The sequence below is a fragment of the Lepisosteus platostomus genome, chromosome 3, assembly GCF_059453375.1.
Source record: "Lepisosteus platostomus isolate fLepPlt1 chromosome 3, fLepPlt1.hap1, whole genome shotgun sequence".
In the NCBI taxonomy this organism is placed as follows: domain Eukaryota; kingdom Metazoa; phylum Chordata; class Actinopteri; order Semionotiformes; family Lepisosteidae; genus Lepisosteus; species Lepisosteus platostomus.
The window spans coordinates 6,493,391-6,514,988 of record NC_142613.1 but is presented as its reverse complement, the minus strand read 5'-3'; the positions used below and the strand labels follow the sequence as shown (position 1 = coordinate 6,514,988).

At 43.4% G+C, this 21,598-nt stretch overlaps 1 protein-coding gene across 6 annotated transcripts in view; it reads right to left on the bottom strand.

Annotated features, from left to right (window-relative positions):
* Window positions 1-21,598, bottom strand: part of fgfr1a (fibroblast growth factor receptor 1a) — a 58,545-nt gene that overhangs the window by 3,233 nt on the left and 33,714 nt on the right. For 3 of the 6 annotated variants that reach the window (XM_088624122.1, XM_088624125.1, XM_088624124.1), the window contains 10 exons: window positions 20,013-20,099; window positions 18,319-18,491; window positions 14,232-14,355; window positions 12,053-12,243; window positions 10,012-10,162; window positions 5,472-5,668; window positions 3,692-3,837; window positions 3,185-3,306; window positions 2,314-2,424; window positions 356-546 (listed from right to left, as the gene is read on the bottom strand). In XM_088624122.1, the coding sequence (XP_088480248.1) occupies window positions 356-546; window positions 2,314-2,424; window positions 3,185-3,306; window positions 3,692-3,837; window positions 5,472-5,668; window positions 10,012-10,162; window positions 12,053-12,243; window positions 14,232-14,355; window positions 18,319-18,491; window positions 20,013-20,099 (1,493 nt within the window). Of the gene's footprint in view, window positions 1-355; window positions 547-2,313; window positions 2,425-3,184; window positions 3,307-3,691; window positions 3,838-5,471; window positions 5,669-8,305; window positions 8,451-10,011; window positions 10,163-12,052; window positions 12,244-14,231; window positions 14,356-18,318; window positions 18,492-20,012; window positions 20,100-21,598 lie in introns of all 6 variants that reach the window. The other 3 variants (XM_088624120.1, XM_088624119.1, XM_088624121.1) reach the window with 3 other exon arrangements.

Here is a 21,598-nt window from a genome sequence, read left to right as displayed (position 1 = left end):
TCTAGGAAGTTTAAGCTGAGTCATGATCTTAGTAGGGAGCCACTCTGTGACACTTCTTACCCCTTTAAGAAGCACACGTTTAAGAATGCCCTGTGCTGGTCTCCAGGGCCTGTTTGCATGAAACCCTGTATGTTTTAAACCCCTGAAACATAAAGATGAACCTGGACACTAGATGTTGAACTGAATGTGTTGACCCACCATGAACAGTAGATGTGGTACGCAACACAGCTTAAGGACAAAATTAGAGGTTCAGGCGCTCCATGACTTTAGGATCATCCTTTGCTGATAAGATATACAAGAGGGGAAAACCAGTTGTAACACAAGCAGGAGCGTGGGTGGGGTTAAAATGTCTCACCTTCTTGGAAGAAAGGTACTCCATGCCCCGGGCCACCTGGTAGGCACATGAGACCAGATCCTTGATGGACATGTGCTCCACAGGTACCTGGTCTGGGTTATAGCAATACTCCATGCCAGGGGGGCGTCGTGCCCGCAGGTACTCGCGCAGATTGCCCTTGGAGGCGTACTCCACGATGACATACAGAGGACCTGGACAGGAGGGCGGAAAGAGATGCAGAGTACCAACGTTACAACGTGGTAAAAGATAGCTTTACGTTGGTTTTCCACTGCCATTTCAATTCTCAGGGTTGCATTCTCCTGCACTTTTATCATTCTACAGTTCTTTACAAGAGGAACACCAGCCTCTTAAGTTAAAGACTGTAAAAGGATTGTATAACATCAACCACAGACAGCATGGAGGTGAACGGTTTACAGAGGAGAAAAAGGGCCCAGCTTTATGAAAATCGGTCTCAAAGGGACACGGTGCTTTTGTTGATCCTCGGCTCTGCTAGATTAGTGGCAATTGCAGCACCAGTAATAAATGAATAGGAATTTGTTATTCTAAAAGCAGGTGACACAGTTAACATAAAAGTTAACAGGAAATGTTTTAACTTTGCGCTGAGGACAAAAACACCTCCCCCTCCCTCCAACAGTACCCCAGGGCGATTTCTTATTTCACCTTTTGAGGCAGTCAATCGTTAAATCCAATTACAGAAGCCTTGTACCAGGCAGAAGTGCGATCAGCAGGTTCAGACTAGAGAAACCAGTGCTTTAAATTAAATGTTTAAAAGAAAAGGGCCCTTTCTGAGGAACTCGATGAGTTCAACAGGCAGTAAGGTGCATAACCATTAGGAAACAGCTGAAGCAATAACCCAGCTTTCACGTCTTTCAGCAGATCTAATACACACAACCAAGGGAGAGCGGCACTGCCAGAAGCTAATGTTTTTACAAGACATACAGCACTGCCAATGACTGTCAATGAACGTTTGAAAGATAGTGCAACTTTTGTAACAGCTGCAGCCATCTCAGACTACGAGTTCCAAGACCCATATTAGCACACCAATTCAGATAAAATATTTCACTGTTTTCTAAAGTTCCATTTGCTTGTTTTCAACTCCTGTTCTAGACCACTTTATCTTTCATGGTGCCCCTTTTCTGTCTCCTGTCACTTCTTCTTGGTGTCTTTGTATGGAACTGAGAGGGTTTGCTGAAAACTGATGTTCCCGTTTTCAAATGTCTAGCAAGCTATTGTTCCCAATTAAAAAATTACACTAAAGAGAATGAGAGTGACACTTAGACTGGCAAATAACATCTAGAGGTGCTGTCCAAAAGCCTTGCTGTTCCTTCACAGGGGAACCCCCCTAACCCCCACAATAACTTCTCCACACACCGCTTCCAATCTGCTTGTCAGCTATATACAGCTCAAGCTCTGCTTCTTCTGCTTTAAAGGAACAGGTAAAGGTTTATTCCATGCTGAAAAGAAAATGAATGTTTTAGCTATGGAGCCTTCAGGTAGTCTCCACAGCCTATGCATTGTATCTTTTCTTTTCAGCATGGAATAAATCTTTACTTGTTCCTTTGCAACCTACACATGCTAACGCAGCTACCTCCTTGAACGTCTGCTTTATCCTCTCTATCTTCATTTTTCTTCCCAACTCTTTGGTTTCTGTCACATCCCTCTTTCCATTTCCTCCTCCTGTCTTCTCTCCTACCTGTACCTCTAGCCCATTTCTGCTCATGCGTCTCAATTTTGCAGTCGCTCTCTTAGATATGGTTTCATCCCTCTATAGCAGGAATCTGGAACACGATTCCAGGAGGGCTGACTATTTTTCCACCTGAGATCCCAGTTAAATAGCTGGCACAGATATGTAACTTGTTTTAGAATAAAAAGCAAAAGATCAGGAACTGATCATATCATTGCACTCCCTGAAAGCTGGTCTATTTTTCCATTTCTATTTCCCTCCCACACCCTCTCACCATCTTGTGTGCAGGCACCCAGCAGGTTGATGATGTTCTTGTGCTTGCCAATTATCTTCATCATCTCCATCTCTGAGATCAGGTCTGACAGATCCTTCTCAGTTGCATCGGCTAGAAGGAAAGAGACGGCCAATGTGAGCTACCATTTCTGGGACTTTGAATGAAAATACAATGCAGACAAAAGGCCTTTATTACAGAAATTATATTTTCAGTGTTAGAAGAAGAAAGGTTATTAATCAGAGGGGCCACTTCAGCATATCTAGTCAATTTTGTTTTTAGTAGCTAATTTATCCAAGGATCTCATCCAGAAGCCTTTTGTTGTCAGGTTTAAATGCATTTCCCCTTGACGTGTGTCCATTAACTCACATTTTACTGTTCATTCTAAAGAAGTCCATAGGGTTGACCTTGTCAATGCCTGGGATGGGATCTGATTCAAGTATTCAGATACATCGGAGTAGATGGGGCTATATTATGCAAAATTAGATGCATTCCTAGAAGGCTATTCTAAACTTAGAATTTCTTGGAAGAAAGTGTTTCGGATACTTTTTCCCCTAGAGATTGGAAACTTTACCCCATCAACTTCTCATATGCAGTACATATCTCATATGAAATACTGCAGTTTCATATGCCAATACAATCGATGAGTTCTGTAAAGACCAATGCCAACAATCTTTCAAAAAATGCAATGCATTTTAATCCCCATGGCTTTACTTTTGCAATTGACCATTTTCAATGTATTGAAATGATGATGAAAATGTCAAGCCAACTGGATAGAAATCACTGTAATTCACAATCCTCAAAAGCATAGGTCTGAGTTCATATACTTAAGAGAAGGACACACCCCCCAGTCCCAGCCCCTCCCCTCACTCACACTTTAACATCTTCACAGCCACTTTGGTCACTCTGTTGGGCTTCTCCTTGTCCAAGCCCAGTGCCTCACCCATCACCACCTGGCCAAAACAGCCCTCGCCTAAGGGCTTGCCCAGGACCAGCCTGCAGGACAGAAAGGTCAGAAAGTGTGAACAGAAATCACCAGAAGTTGGAGACGTAGCATGAGAGAGTCATTCTTTCACAGAGCCTAATGCTTTTTGCTTGCAAGCAGTTTGGCTGCAAGCAGCTGGGAGTCTGCATCCAACCATCTAGCATATTTCACATTAAAAAAAGAGGATTCCTGTACATTCCTTGTACTGGAAGCATGTCCGTGCATTCTTATTAGTATTGATGTGGTCACTTCGCACTGCAGAACATTTGAGTGTTTTATCAATCTCCATATCTACATGTCCACGTGCCACCATTCACTCTGCCTCTTTGTATGTCACTCCTAAGACACTTCTAAGTGCGCAGCTGTGGTGCGCAAACCCAGGTTGGTCGGGAGTACCTGTCACGGGACAGCTCCCAGCGAGGGTCCTGGGGCAGTTCATACTCCGAAACCCCCGACAGCATGGGCGTCCCACTCGAGGACAAGCGAGAGGGGCGCACCAACATCACCCCTGAGTGGAAGGAGGAGCTGGAGTCCACTGACACCTGCAGAGAGAGAGCACGGTTACTGTCTGACAGAGGGGGACGAGAGCGAGAGAACGGGTGACAAAAGGACTGGAAGTGAAAGACAGAACAAAGTAAATCTGATAGATGAAACAGCCATCTTCTGTTCTTCTTACTAGGAAGGAGAGGAAAAGGACCAACTGAGGGATGAGTAGGTACCTTTTGATTACAGACGGCTCTTTCACCACAACAAAAAGGGAGCATAACTCTGTATTATATTTCAGTCATGGTTTGAAGACTTTCGGTTACTGAGGGTTTAGGTTCGTGGCACCTCCAATTTACCTCAATGGGACGGGTTTAGTGGAGGTCAGTGTACAGTTTAGGTCACACCCATGAAACGCATGGGGAATATCAATGAGGGATAAGCGACCGTTGGGACACTGGGATACATTAGCGATCTTGACTGAGATGCACAGAGAAAGGGATACCCTGCCTGACTGACATTATCCGCTAAGAGCAAGAGTCCATCTGCCAGGATCAGGGCATCACTGCATTGATTTTAAGTGCAAAAAAGACAACAGCAAATTTCAATCTGAGGTTTAAACATCCATTTTTATCTTCAGTTGATAACGCCACAGAGTGGGATACCATAGTCAAGCTACAGTACACCAACTGCTCATTACTTTTGGCAATGCACATTTGTGAACCAAGTGGTCCAAAGAGCATAGTAGAAACGTGATATTTCAGATAAATCATCCAATACCATGTTCTTGACAAGTGGCACCAACCTAAAGAACTCAACAGCACTGAATGCTTGGTTGCAACAGTGAAGGGGTCTGGTGGATCTGAAATAATGTGGGGCTGATTTTCCAGGTATTAAATAGGTGCACTAACTCCCTTACAAGGGAAAGTCAATGTTAATTGCTACTTAAAGGTACTAAGTGATCATTTTCAACCAATGTAGCAGCATTACTTTCCTGCTGAGATGGGTGTCTTCAAGATGACTACGTCCCCACACAGAACACATGGGGTTACCCAAAGGTATGAAGAACATGACACTGTTATCCATATGTCATGGCCTTCTCAGTCACCAGATCAAGTGCTGGCTGAGTACTAACAGGACATTCTGAAACAATGCCAGAGACAGCATGTTGCACTCTATCAACTAGGAATAAATTAACTGACTTCCTCATGAAGAATGGTGCTGCATCTCTCCTTTGGCGTTTTAGACACTGGTCGACTCGACGCCACAGTGCCTACGGACTCTATTGGCTACTGCAACTTTTCACTGACATTTTTTTGTACATTATTTTGTTCACCACCTATACATAAAGCACAAGCTGCACCTTTTTGTGAGGTGTTCACTTCCGATTAATTGGAAATTTAAGTTTAGATATCAATAGGTCTAAATGCCAGGAACATTTGATCTACCTAGTTAGGCAATCCCTGCTTGCTTTTGGTTTGTGCTTTGAGGGAAACCAGCAATGAATTCCCATCACTTATGAAAGGGAAACCAATTTGAATGCAGAAGAGAGTAGTAGCACATCATTTTGGTGAGTTGCAGTATACTGTGTATTGGAGAAGAGCCAGGTGGCAGAAGGCAGGGAGGCACTGAGGGGAGAGAGGAAAGGTATGAGGGGAGAGATGTAATTGTGCCAAACCCCCTATCTACTTTCTGTTACCTGTCTGCGCAGTGGGATGCTCTTAGCCAGCTTGTGCACAGCCAGCTGGCTATTGAAGTCACTCTTCTTGGCTGTGCTCTTCATCTTGAAGATGATGGCGATGACCACCATGATGCAGATGAGGAAGAAACCCACGCAGTAGATGAGCACCTCCAGGTAGGTCTGGCTGGGCACCGGAGAGGGGGGCATGGCTGGGCACAGGGGCAAGGGTCAGTGATCACAGCGATGGCACATGAGGAGCGCACTCATGAGCGCTCGGCTGAACTACAAGTTCTCAATCACACACTCCAACACGCCTGGCCATTCTGACAAATGCAGTGGAGAAGCCCTTGCAAACTGTATTTCAGATGCTTGGGATCATTACACGAGTGAACGAAAACACAGGCATCCTTTCCATATTTCCAAGTTAAATCAATTCAACTACTAACTCTAAAGATGATTTTACATGAGGAGCCAGGACTGTAGATTCACACTGAAATTCACACTGTCAGCCTCTCACAGAGACAAGCACACAATTAACTCATCCACAAACTTAGGTGTACTGAAGGGAAGACGTGGCAAATCAGACAAAAGAAAGACCTCATGCGCACACACACACACAAAGATAAGACTATTTTGACTTGGAATATGCACTTCTAAAAGTCATTTTATTCACAATTAAACAGTTTCTTAATCTACACATAATTTGCCTACACAACTTTCTTGAAGTATTTTAAAGTTTTTAAAGTTGATAAGCTCACAGACATTCACTTAAATATCTTATTCTAGACTGCCCAAGATTTTATTTTTAGTTGAAGAGAAACCCTTTTACCTTAGTGATCATTAGATCTGGATTGTGGATTAAAAATAAACCACGTGTCAAATTGTGTGTCAGTTTATATATGACTAAACTCCAAATACTGACAGTAACCCCACTTCCTAAACCACACCCTTCCACTTCCTTCCCATGATCTCCCAGCTCTCCGAAAAATGGAACACTGTATCCAGTTATTTCCTGTCAAACCATTTTCTAGCTACATTTCAAGAGAGCTCCCAGAGTACTGAAAATGCCCTTAGATTCTGCAGCAATGTTAGTACTGATCATGGTAAAGAGATCTTTAAGCAGAACTCTCATAAATTGTATCATAACCAACAAATAAGCCATTAAACATGAACTTTTAATGTTGGTTTTCACATGTAAATAACTGGACATCATTCCCAAATGAGGAGTAGCAATTAACCAAAAATGTCCAATTTCAGCCTTCCTCCTTTGCAGAGAGAACCAGAAGAGACCCTCAATAACACCCATTAACACAAGATAGCACCCTCTTGTGTCTGGAGGCTCAATGACAAGCAGCTGATAATTTAGGAAATGAGGAAATGGTATTTCCCACCAAGAAGTTAGAGTTCATTTCCTGACTGCAAATTATCAGCACCAAACCTGAAGAGTAACTGAGTGCCTCTTCAAAATAGTGAAGTGGCATCAGCTGGGCAGAGATGCCAGCATACAGGAAGAGCAGGAAAGAAAGAGACTGTATGGGTTCTTCAGGGTTTGTCAAAAATAGCCACCCAAATGAACTTTTTAAAACCAGATCAACACTTTGAAGAAATGTTTCATTTTTAATGAAACCAGCACATAAAATATCAAACACTCAGTTGTAAAAGATAACGTCTCTGGTGTGCAGTTCTCCTTCTGGAAACAACGATCCATTTCCAGGTTTGTAACAAATTTCATTGGAGATTTCAGTTCTCGTAACTGAAGGTAAATTCCTACAAAACGATAATAGTAAACTGTTCTTAGGCAGTTATTCCCCATTCTGCTCCCTGCTATGCCCACACCTGCTGGGCTTTGCTCCACATCAACAAGTGGAAAGTGAAAGATTATCTGAACTAATATGATTCATTTGAATTGTTGAGTTATTTTAAACTCTTAAATGTGCCGAGAGGTTTCCTTTTAACATAACATTTTAGTGGTGCAACTTGAAATCTCCCAACTTTCTGGCAGCTAAAAGCCTGGATATTGTTCCAATTAAGCCACTTATACTTTCAGTTAGAGTCAATTAAGTCCACGAGACCTTAGCTTAAACGAAAAGCAGCAGGCATGTGGGATCCAAAGGGCTGGAATTGGGAAATCTTTCTCTTAAAAGATGCAAATCTTGCCGGTAGCCCGTAGCATCCTCCAGATTCAAGCACTACTGCAGGATGAGTGTTTGATTTTGCAGTGTTTTCATTAAATCATACCCAGAGGGAAAAAGAGCCTTGTCTCTGCATGGTTCCCATCCACGGAGACCCATCCAGGACAGATGGGCTGGGAACAGCATGGCAGGAAAGCAGAGGGAGAGGGGAAGGCCGGTTAATGCCAGCTAATCTGGTCTGCCTTCCTTGCCCATCACTACTGAACATGGAGGAGATCAGGTTCCAAAAATGACTTATATTCACTGTTTTCTTAATGCTTAAAAAATGTTTCCCCTTTTTCTACACTCAGCCTTGCAATGCTGAGAATTGCAACTGAGTTCCTCAACAATCTACCTGCTTGTTAGAGAGCAGTGAAAGGTACATCCTAGTATGCCGTCTATGGATTTGCTGTAGCATACAACTGCTGCTCTTTGTAATGCAGAGAGGCAATGAAGCTTGTCTTAAAGTCAATGGATGTCTATGAAGTTGAATTGAAAATAACAGTTAATTTAGAATGATGTAATATCTTTTAATTAACTCAACCTCCCATATCTTCACAGTCTTAAAGCAATGGGCAGCCCACTCCTCTGCAGAAGGAAGCAAAGTGGAAGAGACCAGGAAAGAGGGAAAAGCTGTAGAGTAGAAGGGGGCACAGGGAAAAGAACCATTTATACCTTTAAGAACGGTCAACCATGCAGTATGATGAGAGAACCCGATAGAATTGCCCGCCAAGCAGGTATACTCCCCAGCGTCATCAAAAGAGACATTTTTCAGTTGGAGGACTTCCATTTCCTTGTCCGTTGTGTTAAGGCCAGCCGTCTACAAAGAAAACAATGGCAGCAGACCGACAAAAAAAAAAAACACCACAAGAGCAGGCGCTGAAAGTTCAGAGGTTTCCTGGCTGGGGGGAGGGGGCAGTATTCCCCCCCCCACTCCCACCCCGGAGATGGGACCTCCAGTAGCACCCTTCCGCACCCTGCCAGAAGAGGAGCGGGACAGAGGATCAGGAGGAGGAGAACGGACAGTTTGCCCTACGCTGACACCCGTCACCACTGAAGGGACCACTCGCCCCCGGTCCCAGTCCCATCTTGACATGCACAAGATGGGCTACATGGAAAATCCACCCGCAGAAGGTACACAGGCCCGCACGGAAAACCAGGGTTTGAGGACAGAGTGAAGGCAGTAAGAAAGAAAAGTTAAAGGCATGGGGGACGCCACTGGCTACACCTCTGAAAGAATATGCTCATCCATCATGGTCTTAACATAAGTGGTTTTCAAGGCAGGACTGGGAACACTGTTAGATGAATTTAGAGGCACGAGGTCTTGGCAACTTCAAAGATCACAGGTATTTTGTGTGTTTATCATTTTGATGTCTTACACATGCACTCTGGTCATGCCGTGTTTTGTCTTTATATATTTGGATGGGCTTACAAAATCCATTGCCAAGAAATCTAAGACAAATGGAACACAGATTATACTCCTAAACAAAAAAAAAAGTAATCACTGGGGCTACACACATTCATAGGTTTGCTCTACATGGTATAGGTATAGACATTATGCTGACAATAGTATGCAGCTGGTCATTCAAGGTGAAAAACTATGGTAGATTACACAAATGATGAACATGTTGGGGCTATGGACTTGAAACTGCAACAGTGAGGGTTCAAATCTTGGGTCACAAAATTCCCGGTTAAAATTTGGTCTCAATTTACATTTCTGTCTAAAGAAAGGAATAATTAAAACATCTACAAAGTCTAAACAATTAAAAGACTGCAAGAATCTGAAGTGACAAGACCACCAAGGGACTACAGACACTTCTCTAGGAGAGAGATGCCACTGACAGCTAATGTTTAAGGGTACTGAGCCTATGGGACAAGAGCAGAAGTTTAGCTAAACATTTTCAAAATACCAGTAAAGCTCATTAGAAGTCACTGGATGTTTTAAGTCCCCTTCAATGCAAATTCTAGCCTTGGAGACCTCTGGTGGAATTCCGGATCAGAAAATTGAACCCAAATGACAAAGAAAGAGACCTGTGCAACATAAATCAATAGAAGTTTTCACCAGAAAAATAAAACAGGTTTGTGAGCGAGAGAGATGAAGTACAAAGGAGAAAAGGACAAAGCCCTTCTAGAAAGAGAAGGCAAAAAAAACAGCAGGAATTAAAGGCTTCAAACCCACATGTGCGTTTGTTGTTCTGCAGGGGATTTTCCATGGTATAGCAAGAAACACCAAGGCAGAAGGGAATGAGGGAGGAGAGAAACACACAGGCTGTTTCTGGATTGTTTCAGCCTGGCTGTCCGGGCTGTCTCTGCCTGCCTGCCTGACTATTTAAGCCTGTGATATGGGGAGGACTGGGCCAAGATGCTTCCTGGGGTGTTACCTTGTGCCTCATGTCTGATGACTGTCAGCCAGGCCGACTGACTGGCCTCTCCTATATAATTGGACACTTTACAAACATACTCTCCGCTCTCCTCCTCCGTCACATTGTAGAGAGTCAGCACCTGAGTGTCCGAGCTATTGACCCCCGAGGACTGGAAACAACAATAACAAAAAAAACCAAGGAGAGAAACAAATGTGAAACAGGCTGCCAGCACTATATGACCTGTTTAAAGGAGCAGTTTGATTTGATTGGTCGTGTTATTTTAGCTATCGCCTACTGCTATTTTAATCCATTAATATTCCTTAGTGATTTTCTTGTTGCTTCCCCCTAAAGATAGCTACATTTTTTCATGCCAAAGCGGTAATGATGTCTAATTGTAAAAAAAGTGGCAAAGGAAGAGGACAAACTTGTGGAAGTATATCTTTGAGGGACCACTTTTGATTTGTGAACATCACAGACAAGCAAGGACCAGAAGGGAATTACATTTTGTTGCACTTATACTGCCTAGGCAATATGGCTGCCTTATTTACATACAGCTTCTAGATACACAGACAGGCAACATTGGCACCCATCCTTGGGAACCTTACTACCCAAAGGTACAGCACTATGCAAAGTGGATGAGCAGTCACTCATCAGCATGACTTTGTTCCCATCTGGTCATTCCATGTCTATATGTTAACGTGTCCCTGGTAGGGTGATACAGTATTTTATGCCTGCACACGTCCACCTCAGTATGTCAAAAGACCCAAAAGATACCAAAGGTGAAGATGATATAACCTCTCCTTTTAAGACTGGAATAAACGATACGGGTGGATTAAAATAACTAAGGAAAACCTGCATTTGATATTATCATCACAAATAAAGGCAACACTATCTTAATTTAGAATACCAGCTTAATGCAGGCATTCCAGTTTTGGCCACATTTGCCAAACACCAAACTTTAAATCCTGAATAAGTCAATGGTGTTGTGTACTTCGCCTCATTCTATGACATGTGATTTTGTTGCATTCTTTGAATTGTAATGCATCATTCAGTATTAAACAAAACTCTCTTCCATATCAAATTTACTAAATTTGAATAACTAAGAATTCCTTCTAATAGATTACGAAATGTTTAACGATACATTGGCATCACAATCTCTTGATAATTTGAGGGTTCCAGACTGATGGGAAACAGTTCTTTAGCCTCAACCTGAATGTAATCTATGCTTTCAGATTTCACTTGGCAGTTCCAAGGGTCTATTTTATATAACAGGATTCAGGAGGAATTAGACATCTACAGGTATTAAAAAGAAAGGACTTCCTGTACATTTCTAAAGAGGTCTATACAAAAAAATTCCTGTTTGGTACAGCCATGGAAAATTAAGCAATTTGGATATCAACATTAAACAAGGTTAGTCAAATGCCAAATTGAGTAGCCCGTAAACTGCTGACCTGGGACATTTTTAATCCTAACAATTATAATGTTGGTTAGGATGCTTTTCTTAGTACCACCATCCACTGTCTCCTCTATATATTGTAATTGTGTTTTATCTTGTGTATTCTTATTTATTGTTGTCATCCTGTAAAGCGCTTTGAGAAGCCACCTTTAAAGGCGCTATACAAAATAAAGTTTATTACATTATTATTATAATGCTTCAGATCAGCTTGTTGCATGGATGGCAGGTAACCATATGCATACATAAATGAAGAGACAATTTACAGTGTATCTAAGGAATAATTTGTTCATAATAAAATTAGCTGGTTTAGCAATTGATCCTGCTGTATTACAGCTGTGGAATCTTGGGTTTGATTGGCATCTTTAAATTAAATACAAGGGGGCTTGTATAATTGGTAACACTACAGTATCACAGCCCATGCTGCTACAATACAACTTTACTCTGTGAAAGTAACAGACTCCAAACACACTTGCCGGAAACGCCGGGCTGGATTTGCAGGCTTGCGTAAGGCAAATTAAAATCCTGAGGTGCATACGTGTTGCTTTGGCCATGGGCCCCCGTGAAAGAAAATCAGCTGGGCGTGGGCCGTGGCCCGGTCGTTACCTTGAGCACTCTCACGTAGGGCAGGCCATCCGGCCCCACGCGGCTGCCGTTCACCTCGATGTGCTTCAGCCACTGGATGTGGGGCTGGGGATCGCTGAACACCTTGCAGACGAACTCCACGTCGCTGCCCACCACCACCGTGCGATTGGCCGGGAGCCCCGCCTGCAGGATGGGCCTGTGGGGGGAGCGCTCTGGACCCCGGACAGAGAGAGAAGGAGACTGTGAGAGGAAGCTCAGGGTCCAATGTTCCCTCTGATTTTTAGTGGCCCGTGTGCGCAACAATTTCAAGTTGTGCAATTTTTTTCCCCCCCTTGTGACAGAAACTTGTGCACACTAAACTTGAGTGCAAAATTTAAACCTGAAAACTGCTCCGGGGTGCCGTATAAATGGCAGACCTTGCGCCCTGACCCCAAGCTTCTCTCCGTGTATCTCATGGAGAGCAAGTTGGGGTATGCGAAAAAAGAAATTCCTAATACAAGAAATTGTATATGGCCAATAACATGATCTTCTCTTATTTGGTGGTAGGAAATTATTTAGGGAAGCTGTTCTGCAGCCGTCTACATTAACATGAAAAACACAGCCTGCGCAGCTGGAGGCAGAACACTACTACAGTAGATTAGCATTCCTCTTGAAGATGCAAAAACCAGAGGGAGAGGACGAGGGTAAAGAAAAGCGAGAGTCAGGAAGAAAATGGGAAAAGACGTGAGTGGAAAAAAGTCCAGAAGGAAAGAGCAGAGGAGAGTGAAGGAGGGATGAGGAGGTGGAGGTAGCTGGGAGAGGTGGTGAGGGAATGAAAATGGGGGCTGGGCCTTTGTGCATGCCTGGATGAGATCATGGCCTGTAGTCTTGCTGAGCCTGGTTCATTTCACTCCTGGTCTCAGTCTGGGCACACAGAAAGGGCGTAATCAGGCAGGGTAATAGCTATTTTCCAGAGGAGCTATGCAGTCTCCCTAATTGCTGCTCTGTTGTCTAACCTACTAGAAAACAAGCTTGTGGCAGACAGCACAGAATACTCTTACTGCTGGTGATAAAATCTTTGAGGCTTCAAGAGAACTGACACTACCAACACATGGAACAATAGCAACCTGTTTGTTCCCTACTAGAACATCATCTACAACATGGAGCAGTGGCAGAGAATTTTGTTAAAAGACTGGATCTCAACTTTCTCAATTAAGAAAAACGTTTAAAATATAATTCAGAGTGCTTGGGATTGTATAAATGTACAACAATGTGGTGTAGGGTTGCAAAAAGTCTCATTATGATCAGCCAATCTTTTGACATTCTGATTTTGCAAGAATAACTGCATTTAGCCTTGTTTTGTGCTATTAGAGGCTCTAATAAGTTCAAACCATCTGTTCAGATCAGTTGATGAATCCAGAGAATCCCCAAGCTTCTGTGCACACTTGTCAAACTGGGCTTCAAATCAAGAATGACCTCATTAAGAAGGCCAATAATGGTTTGGGGATGAAGTCATTCCCAGGCTTGAGCAATTCTAAACCACATTGCCCATGCAAACCCCCAGAGTATGAGCCAGGTCAGAGATGTGACTGGAAGAAAGTACAGAAAGGGGGGTACTGTGTCCCCATTACTTTATGCTGAGTTTCCTGTTCTAGTCCCCATTCCTTGCTGACCTCAACTTTTTTGTGCTGGCCCCTCAGATTCAGTGAACATCTCATTTCGAGTATCGAGAAACATTAGGGCCACACTGCCTCAGAGTCACCTTATGAGAGTCTCTCGTCCATTGTTAAGGACCAGAGCCACACCTATTTCATTTTAGATCGGGGAATAAAACATGTCTCATGCAAAAGAGAGATTCATTTTTGGAGATTTGGTAAAAGTATTTCCAGGGCCAGCCAGAAGGAATCCTCAGAAAGCTCGCCAATAACTTTAGATCCCGCAATTCTTTTGTAGGAAGAGGCTCGGCTGAAAAAACAAATGGAAAGCAGTTGGAAAAACAACAAGAGGCTAACCCAATGACATTCAGTCCTGGTTTGAGAGGATCGCCATTTCCTGTGGTTTTCCCTCCATCCTGGACTCCTGATGACTTGATTTAATTTAATTGCTCTTTATTACCACCGGTTCCAGGTCTTCACTCAGCGACAAGTATTAATGACCTAAAAAAACTGTTGAACTGCACCCTGAACTAGGAGTGAGTATCAGTGGAAGGAGACAAACTCACCAACGACATCGAGCTGGTAAGTGTGGTTGATGCTGCCGTATTTGTTTTCCACCACACAGGTGTAATTGCCCTTGTCTGAGGGCACCACCGATTCCATGATGATGGTCCACATGTGCTCCCGGACCTGGCAGAGAGGGGGCGTAGGTCAGCTTGGCACAGCACACACTTGACACACCACACGATAGGACACATCCAACATCATGGTTACTGCCAGCTTCCACCAGCTTCACCTGAACAAGCAGGTGAGGGTTACAAAGCTATTTCAAAATGGCCAAATATAAACAATGTATAGAAGAGCCTATAGTTCATTAACACCTACAAAAAGATAAAACTGCTACGGAAATATCTCAGGGATATCTTCTTCAATATCTGAACTGAGTTAATGGACTAACATTGCTACACACAGGTTAAACTGCGATTCCTTAGAGGACATCCTTTTAAAAACAACGTAATATAAGCAAATGCTAAGTCGCCCACAGATCATGAAGGCCAACTCTCCCTCAAGCTGCTGCCTGTTGCCGTCTCATGGATTTTCCCCCGTCAAGATACTCTTCTTTGTTCTGTGCCGAAACTCGTGTACAGAACATAAAACCGTCTTCAAGTCTGGTAAAACATTTCCTTCTCTTTTCACTGCACCATTTAACATGGCTATCTGGCAGAGCTGCTCATCCCACTATATTTCATTCTGTTCAGTGGCCCCTGTATCTAAATGCCAGACAGCCTGTTATACTAATGCAAAAACATGTTGAAACAGAGAACTCCAGAAAAATCTCAAGCCAGCTGCAAACGGTGTTCTACTTCTCACAGAGGGGGGAAAAGAGCACCATATATATAGAAAACGGCATTAAAACATTTTCACTCACACAGGTCCTGGCAGAAGCAAGTGGAAGGTAAGAGGAGATTGGGCTTACCTTTAACTAATTCAAAGGTTCAGCTGACCAAGCGTAAGAGTTTGGAACAGAATCAGACAGCAAATCAACACATACACAAACTAAAATTCCCACAAAGTGATCGTGATTGGATAATACAGCAGACATCTGAACAGTTCTGTTTCCTCAAGACTGAACCACACATTTTTAAAAGTCTCGCGTTCTTTTCCAAAGTAACGAAAGGGAAAGATGTTCAATAACAGATAATACTGTGCTGCAGTAAAGGAAGCAGGCTTTGAGATTTTTGTAAATTGTATACATCCCAATTTTGCTTTTTTCGCTTGTTAGGAAAACACAAGCAGCCGATCGGCGACCCTGATGAAAAAACTCCCTTCACAGCACTCCCTAGCCACCACTGCCGACATGTCCACCTTGACTGTAAAGAATAGGTCCAGATGGTAAAGCACACTACACAGAGAGATTCTGCCAGTAGAGAGGAAACGTCTTAATGTCTCCCAGCTGGACCGCTTACAGCAGACAGGCCTCGATAGGAAAAACAGACGCCAGCTTGTTCCGTGTGTTTGCTCAAGTGGTTTTTGTGTGAGGCATGGCTTTTGCCATGCAGAGTGAACCCACCACCTCAATACCCTGCATCTGGCTCACAGACTACTATTGCTCGTCAATCTACAGTGGCACCTTGTCTTTACCAGTGTGCCCTGCCTCATTAAAAGTCCTCGCAATGCACACACAACGCCACATGCATGACAGGAACTGCTGACTGATGTATGTGGTACACATATGGCGATTTGGGGGAATTGCACAAAGTAACAAAGTTAAAAATACCCAAATCAAAGCAGCTTCGCCTCCTTTTTTGAAGCCAAAGCACACATTTTGCAATTTTAATTTTAAAATTGGGGGGGGAAAAAACACGAGTTTCTTCCCAAGTGTGTTTGCCATGGCTGGTTGTCTCTTAACGTCGCAGCACAAACATCAAGCCCGTCTTTTCTGCAGCCGGTTTTCCCTTTCATCTCCCCACTTTTGGAAAGTGTCAGGGCTGCGGGGAATGCTGTCTGGGACGGGCTGCCCAGCAGTTCCTCGCGGTCACGTCGAGCCAGGCCCCCCCCCCGGGGGCTTTCTGCTGGAGCGGCAGTTTTGTGCTCTGCTGCAGATGAGATCCTGGCCGCCATCCCAAACCGCAGTGGCCAGACTAGCCTGATTCATGATGAACGAGTGCGCACCAGGACCTCATCCATCAATGGGACAAGTGCAAGCCTGTGAGCCTTCTGGAGAGAAGGCCAAGGTGTCTCCCCCCAGTCCAGCACCTGCCTGCAGTCAGCCAGGGCCAGAGAAGGTCAAAACCTAAGAGCATCCCTGACTCATACATCACTGGTTAAGAAATGGCCAAATCGAACCTCTAGAGTATTCAAGAGGAGGACAGAGCATCACGAAGTGGAGAGAGTCATGCTGGCAGAGATGACAACTGAAACTGAAGCCCTTTGCTAACCAGTTCCAAGTCCTAGTGTCCAATCATAACGGCATGCAAAAAAGTGTTGTTTTTTTGTGTTAAATCTGCTTCTCTACAATGTCTACACAAAAGCCTTGTTCAGGGGTCAGAAGCCTTTCTGGGGCAGGAATGATCGATGTCCAGGGTGAAAGAAACCTCTGAATAAGGGAAACTATTTTCTGTGGAACTGCTGGTTCCCAGGAGCAAACAAACATTGGACAACAGCTGATTTTCAGTCAGCTGCAGCAGTTTACACCTGAAGGAATCTCATTCGCCCATCGCCAGAAAGTGAAAATGGTCTGGAGGGAAGATACCCCTATGGAATTCTTTGTCTATAAGTAGCCTTAAAAAAATATTCTATCTTGCTCGGAATTTTGCTGACTCCTGGCCTTATTTGAAAAGGAAGCCTTTTATTTGTAAAGTAACCTGTAGGCTGGATTTGTAACCCTGGGCATTTTTAAAGAGATTCTCAGCAAAGCAGCTGGAAAGCACTGTTGCAGAAGGGACAGTTTCCTCATCCTTCACATGCAGGTGAAATCTCAAATGACAACAGCCCCCACCTCCCCCCCACGAGAGGCCCGTGAAGCCAGTGTTAAGAGTTGAGGGATGCAGTGGCTCTGCTGCAGGCTCTCCTATTGTGGGACTACATAATCAGCTCTTTGAAGGATCAGGTTTCACCTCGCATTCTTTCACCTACAGTGACGTACAGCTCTCCCAGCTCAGGTGTGAAAACAGGGCTGCTCCCAGGCCCAACTCGGACTCTGGTGCTGCCAAGCACTTACTCTCTCACACTCCCTTCTTGTCCCTCTTCTCCAGTTCACATACAAACAGCTTTACTGGCTCGGCTGATGCTACTGCTTTGGCAGCACTGCAATTCAATTAGCAAAAAAACATTTACTGACATTTATAGAAAAGGTATTTGAGAGGCTCACTCTGCTGCTCGGGCTGTGACCGGAGATCACACGCTGGGGTGCCAGTTCTATTCGTTTTCCTTACTCACTCACTCGCTCTGTCCAACTTTTTCACGTGCTGCTCTCTCAGGTACGCAGGAGTTAGGCAGTGAGGCCAGGGGGAAGACACCTGCACTCCTTATACACTCCCCCTCTCCTATTAGGCTTGGATTTGCAGCATTATCTCTCTTTTCCTCTTATTTTTCTGTTTTTACTACTCTTAATAAAACATTTGTTGTTTGTCTGGTGATTTTCATTCAGACACGTGTTTATGAGTAAACTGACCAACCTTCCAGCTCTAATTCCCAAAACCACTAGTCTTAAAGATATTTTTTTCTACAGTTTAAAGTTGACAGATTCATGAAATATATTTAATGGTATTAAAAGTGCCTGACTTAATAGGAACACAACTGATGTCCTCACAGTGTAACTACTGTATTTTATAACCCACAACTTTGCAGCTTAGAGCTCAGAGGTCCTAAGGACCACTCCACATGACAAACATGTTGTTACAACAGGTTTGATGGAAGATTTCCTTGATTCTGTTCTAGATCTTATGCCGAGTGCCATGTGCCTCCTGGCTAGGTTGCCACTGCAAATGTCAATTAGCTAAACGAATAATGGTTTGGGATTAATTAGATACTGGAGTGTATGGACAGCACATGTGCAGTAGAGCCCATGTATTGGTCTGAGACTGGTGCTGGGGGTGCTGGGATTGAGCAGATGTGACAGCTGTGAGGGGGGATCGGGACTGAGGCAGATACCTTGAAGCCCCCGATGCGTTGCTCCCTCTTGAACTCCTTGCCGTTTTTGTACCACTTCAGCGTGGGGACAGGGTTGCCACTGGCCTGGCAGCGGAACTTGACAGTCTTGCTGGCCGGCACGGCATGGAGCTTCTTCTCCATCTTCTCCGGCTGAGCCCACTGTGGAGCCATGGCTGTGGGGGAAGGAGAGGGTGAGGTCATGTGCATACATGGACTGTCCACAAGAGCTAGATGAGCTGCCACCGTAGTGACACAAACAGGGAAAACAAGCTACCCCTCTCCCACCGGGATAGGGAGGGAACCCTTAAAAATCCTAAAATATTCCCTCAGATTTCCACATGGTGGGATTCTTGTTGGCATCCCTGCATGGATGGGTCCTTCACCGGGGTACGGTGGGAGCTGGGAGTTTCCAAATAAGCTCTAGCATAAAGGGAAAAAAAACAAGGAACTCTTCTTCAAGCAGAGATGAGCTTTACAATTGCAACCTTTCTCACAAAACACTGGGCGTCAATTAAAAAAACTTGCACGCCATCCGTAGTACTCACAGGCACTGTTGTGTCATGGTTTGGCCTTTACAATCTCAGACCTTTTTTTGGTTAAAATGCATAGGAATTGTAGGAGAACCATATTTGGGAATCTTTGAAAAACAAATTGTAAAACTGAGAAAAGAGTGTAGTGTGTGAGAGCAGGGCAGGCCTCTGGTTTGTTGTGGGTGCCCGTCAGGGTTGAGGAATGCCCGCTATGCTCCCCTGCCCAGAAAACCACAAGATATCAGCACGTGGAACAGGCTGACCAAGCACATCTCCACACCTGGATGGTTTCAGGATGCCCTGCAGGCTGAAAAACTAATAAGAGCCATGTTGGAATTCTGAATGACTACTTAAAAAAAAAAATCTTAACGCTCTGATTAATATCTCCCTCCTCGTGACAGTGTGCAGAAGTTGTTCCCAAGACAGCAAATCACACCGGCCTGGGGTAGGTCTGTCAGGAACTGCCTTGCTCAGCCACTGAAGTGTAAAGGTGGCTGATCCCCTACCCCCTCCTACTCCTATCTTAAGGAAATATCAATGTGCCGTTTTCTTAATATTTCACCTAGCACATAAGCCTAATTCTGTCTTACTTAGACACCCAGCACTTAGCTTCTTCTATTTCCATTTTGAGTAGTAACAGTCATAGTGATAACAACCCTGCCCCACACCCCTTGCCAGACAGGAATATCAAATGAGGCTTAAAAATAAAGAAAATCAAGGTCTTTAAACAAAAATATATAATCTTGTATCTCACACAACTCTCCATGTACTGTTAAATCTACATGAAGAAAACATCCATGTCTCTTTCACATGGGGTGATAAATATATTCAAATTCCTCAGAAAAGAATTAAAACAATGCATTTCCTTACTAAGAATAAAAAAAGAATGATTCTAGACCTGTGGCTCCCATTAGAGCAGAAGACAAATGAAGAAACCAGTAATCATATACACATTCTGTAACAAACGGGTTTACTGCTTTGAAATGGTATCAGAGAAAGCACCAACTGATCCTGCTTGGAGAAATATGGAGAATCAAGTTCTAAGTTATAAATAAAAATCAGCTCACAGGAGCTCTGGGGGGAATGAGGACACGAGAATTGAACTCTTTGCTCCAGTCCTCACTCCAAATTGCCTCCAGAGTGGTTACTACAGTCTCAACTTACGCAGGAGTTTCTGACTGCTGGACAGCTTGGTCTCCTCCGAGGAAGACTCGTCATCATCTTCATCTTCAGAGGATGCCAGGGTATCAGCTGGAAAACAAATAGTCAGCCCCTCAATACCTGTGACCCAAGGAACCAGCACTAGGCAACATTACAGAGTTTCCAACAAGACTTTCATGAGAATGAAAGACAGATCTACAGAACTTGGACGCAATTGCTGGTTGCAAACTCTTGAAATGTGTCCTGTTCCCGCGAAAAAAGAAGGCACAGCTTTTCAATATGGAAACCTCAAATACTAGATAAAGGTGTGGTTTGCTCAAGCTGGACATGAGCCTGGAGATGACTGTTACAGATGACAGAGTTTGCGAGTATAAAGACATTAAAAGGTAATTGTCTGCTTTAATAGTCAAAAACAAAGCTGAAGTAGTATTTGTTCAATACTTTAATTCTAAAAACTGCACAAGACTTAACACTTTTCATTTCACTGCCTACCTTATTCTTGTGCTCTACACATGAGTCTCTATTGTCTCGGTTTAGAAGATTGCTTGCTTAGAGTTCTGGACTGGCAACTAGAAGGTTGTGGATTCAAATCCTGGGTGAGACACTGTTGTTGTACCCTCGAGCAAGGTACTTCACTTAGACAGCTCCAGTAGAATAACGTAGGGTATAAATGGGAACAACTTTAAATCTCTGGATAAAAGAATCTACCTAATAAATTAAGAAACCATATATATAAAAAAAACATACATCTAAAAATTCACACATAACAAATTGCCTTTGGAAAGTCTTCTTTACAGGGGGGTGCTGTGGAGGTATTGTTACTGTGATTTCCATTCAAATAGCTGGGTTCAGAGAGCTCTGCAATGTAAATTTCTCATCACACGTACTCACAGTCACTATTTAAGAAGTCATACCTCGGGAAATAGTGAGCACAGCAAATACTTTTCAAAAACCACGCAAGAAAAATAAGTTAAAAACAAATCAGAAAATACTAAAGATTCTTTCGGATCTGTATATCACATCTGAAGAGGACAAGGCAAAAGAAAAAGTAATATGAAATATCTAGTCCACAAGTTACAAAACTCCAAGCCAAAGCAGATCCACATAATGGTTTACAAGCTGCTTAGTGTATCGCAAATTGAGAAATAAACAAGGCATCCTCTTCACAGTAAATCAAACATCTCAAAACCAATTTCACCCACAACATTTGCTCAAACGAATGGACTAATGGCTCCATAGCTTGTCTACTGCAGATATTCTTAGTACATCAGAGCAGGCAGTCAGGAAAGGGCTGTTAGTCACAGCAGTAAACTAATCAAGGAAAAGGAACCACATCACAGTGCAGTCATGTAATGAAGAATCATAAAAATGGTACTTTGTTCACCACTAACCCAATGACATGAAACCAATGCAAATACATCAATCTATGTTTGACGTGAGTGGCTCATTGAGAATAATTCAGTCTCTGAATGGTACGTTGCACACTCGGTTTGAAGAAAACGTTGATCTTTAGTCTTGAACAGAAGACACTAGGCAAGGATTTAATTAAGATATGGAAAATCCTGAAAGGCACTGATGAAGTATCAAAA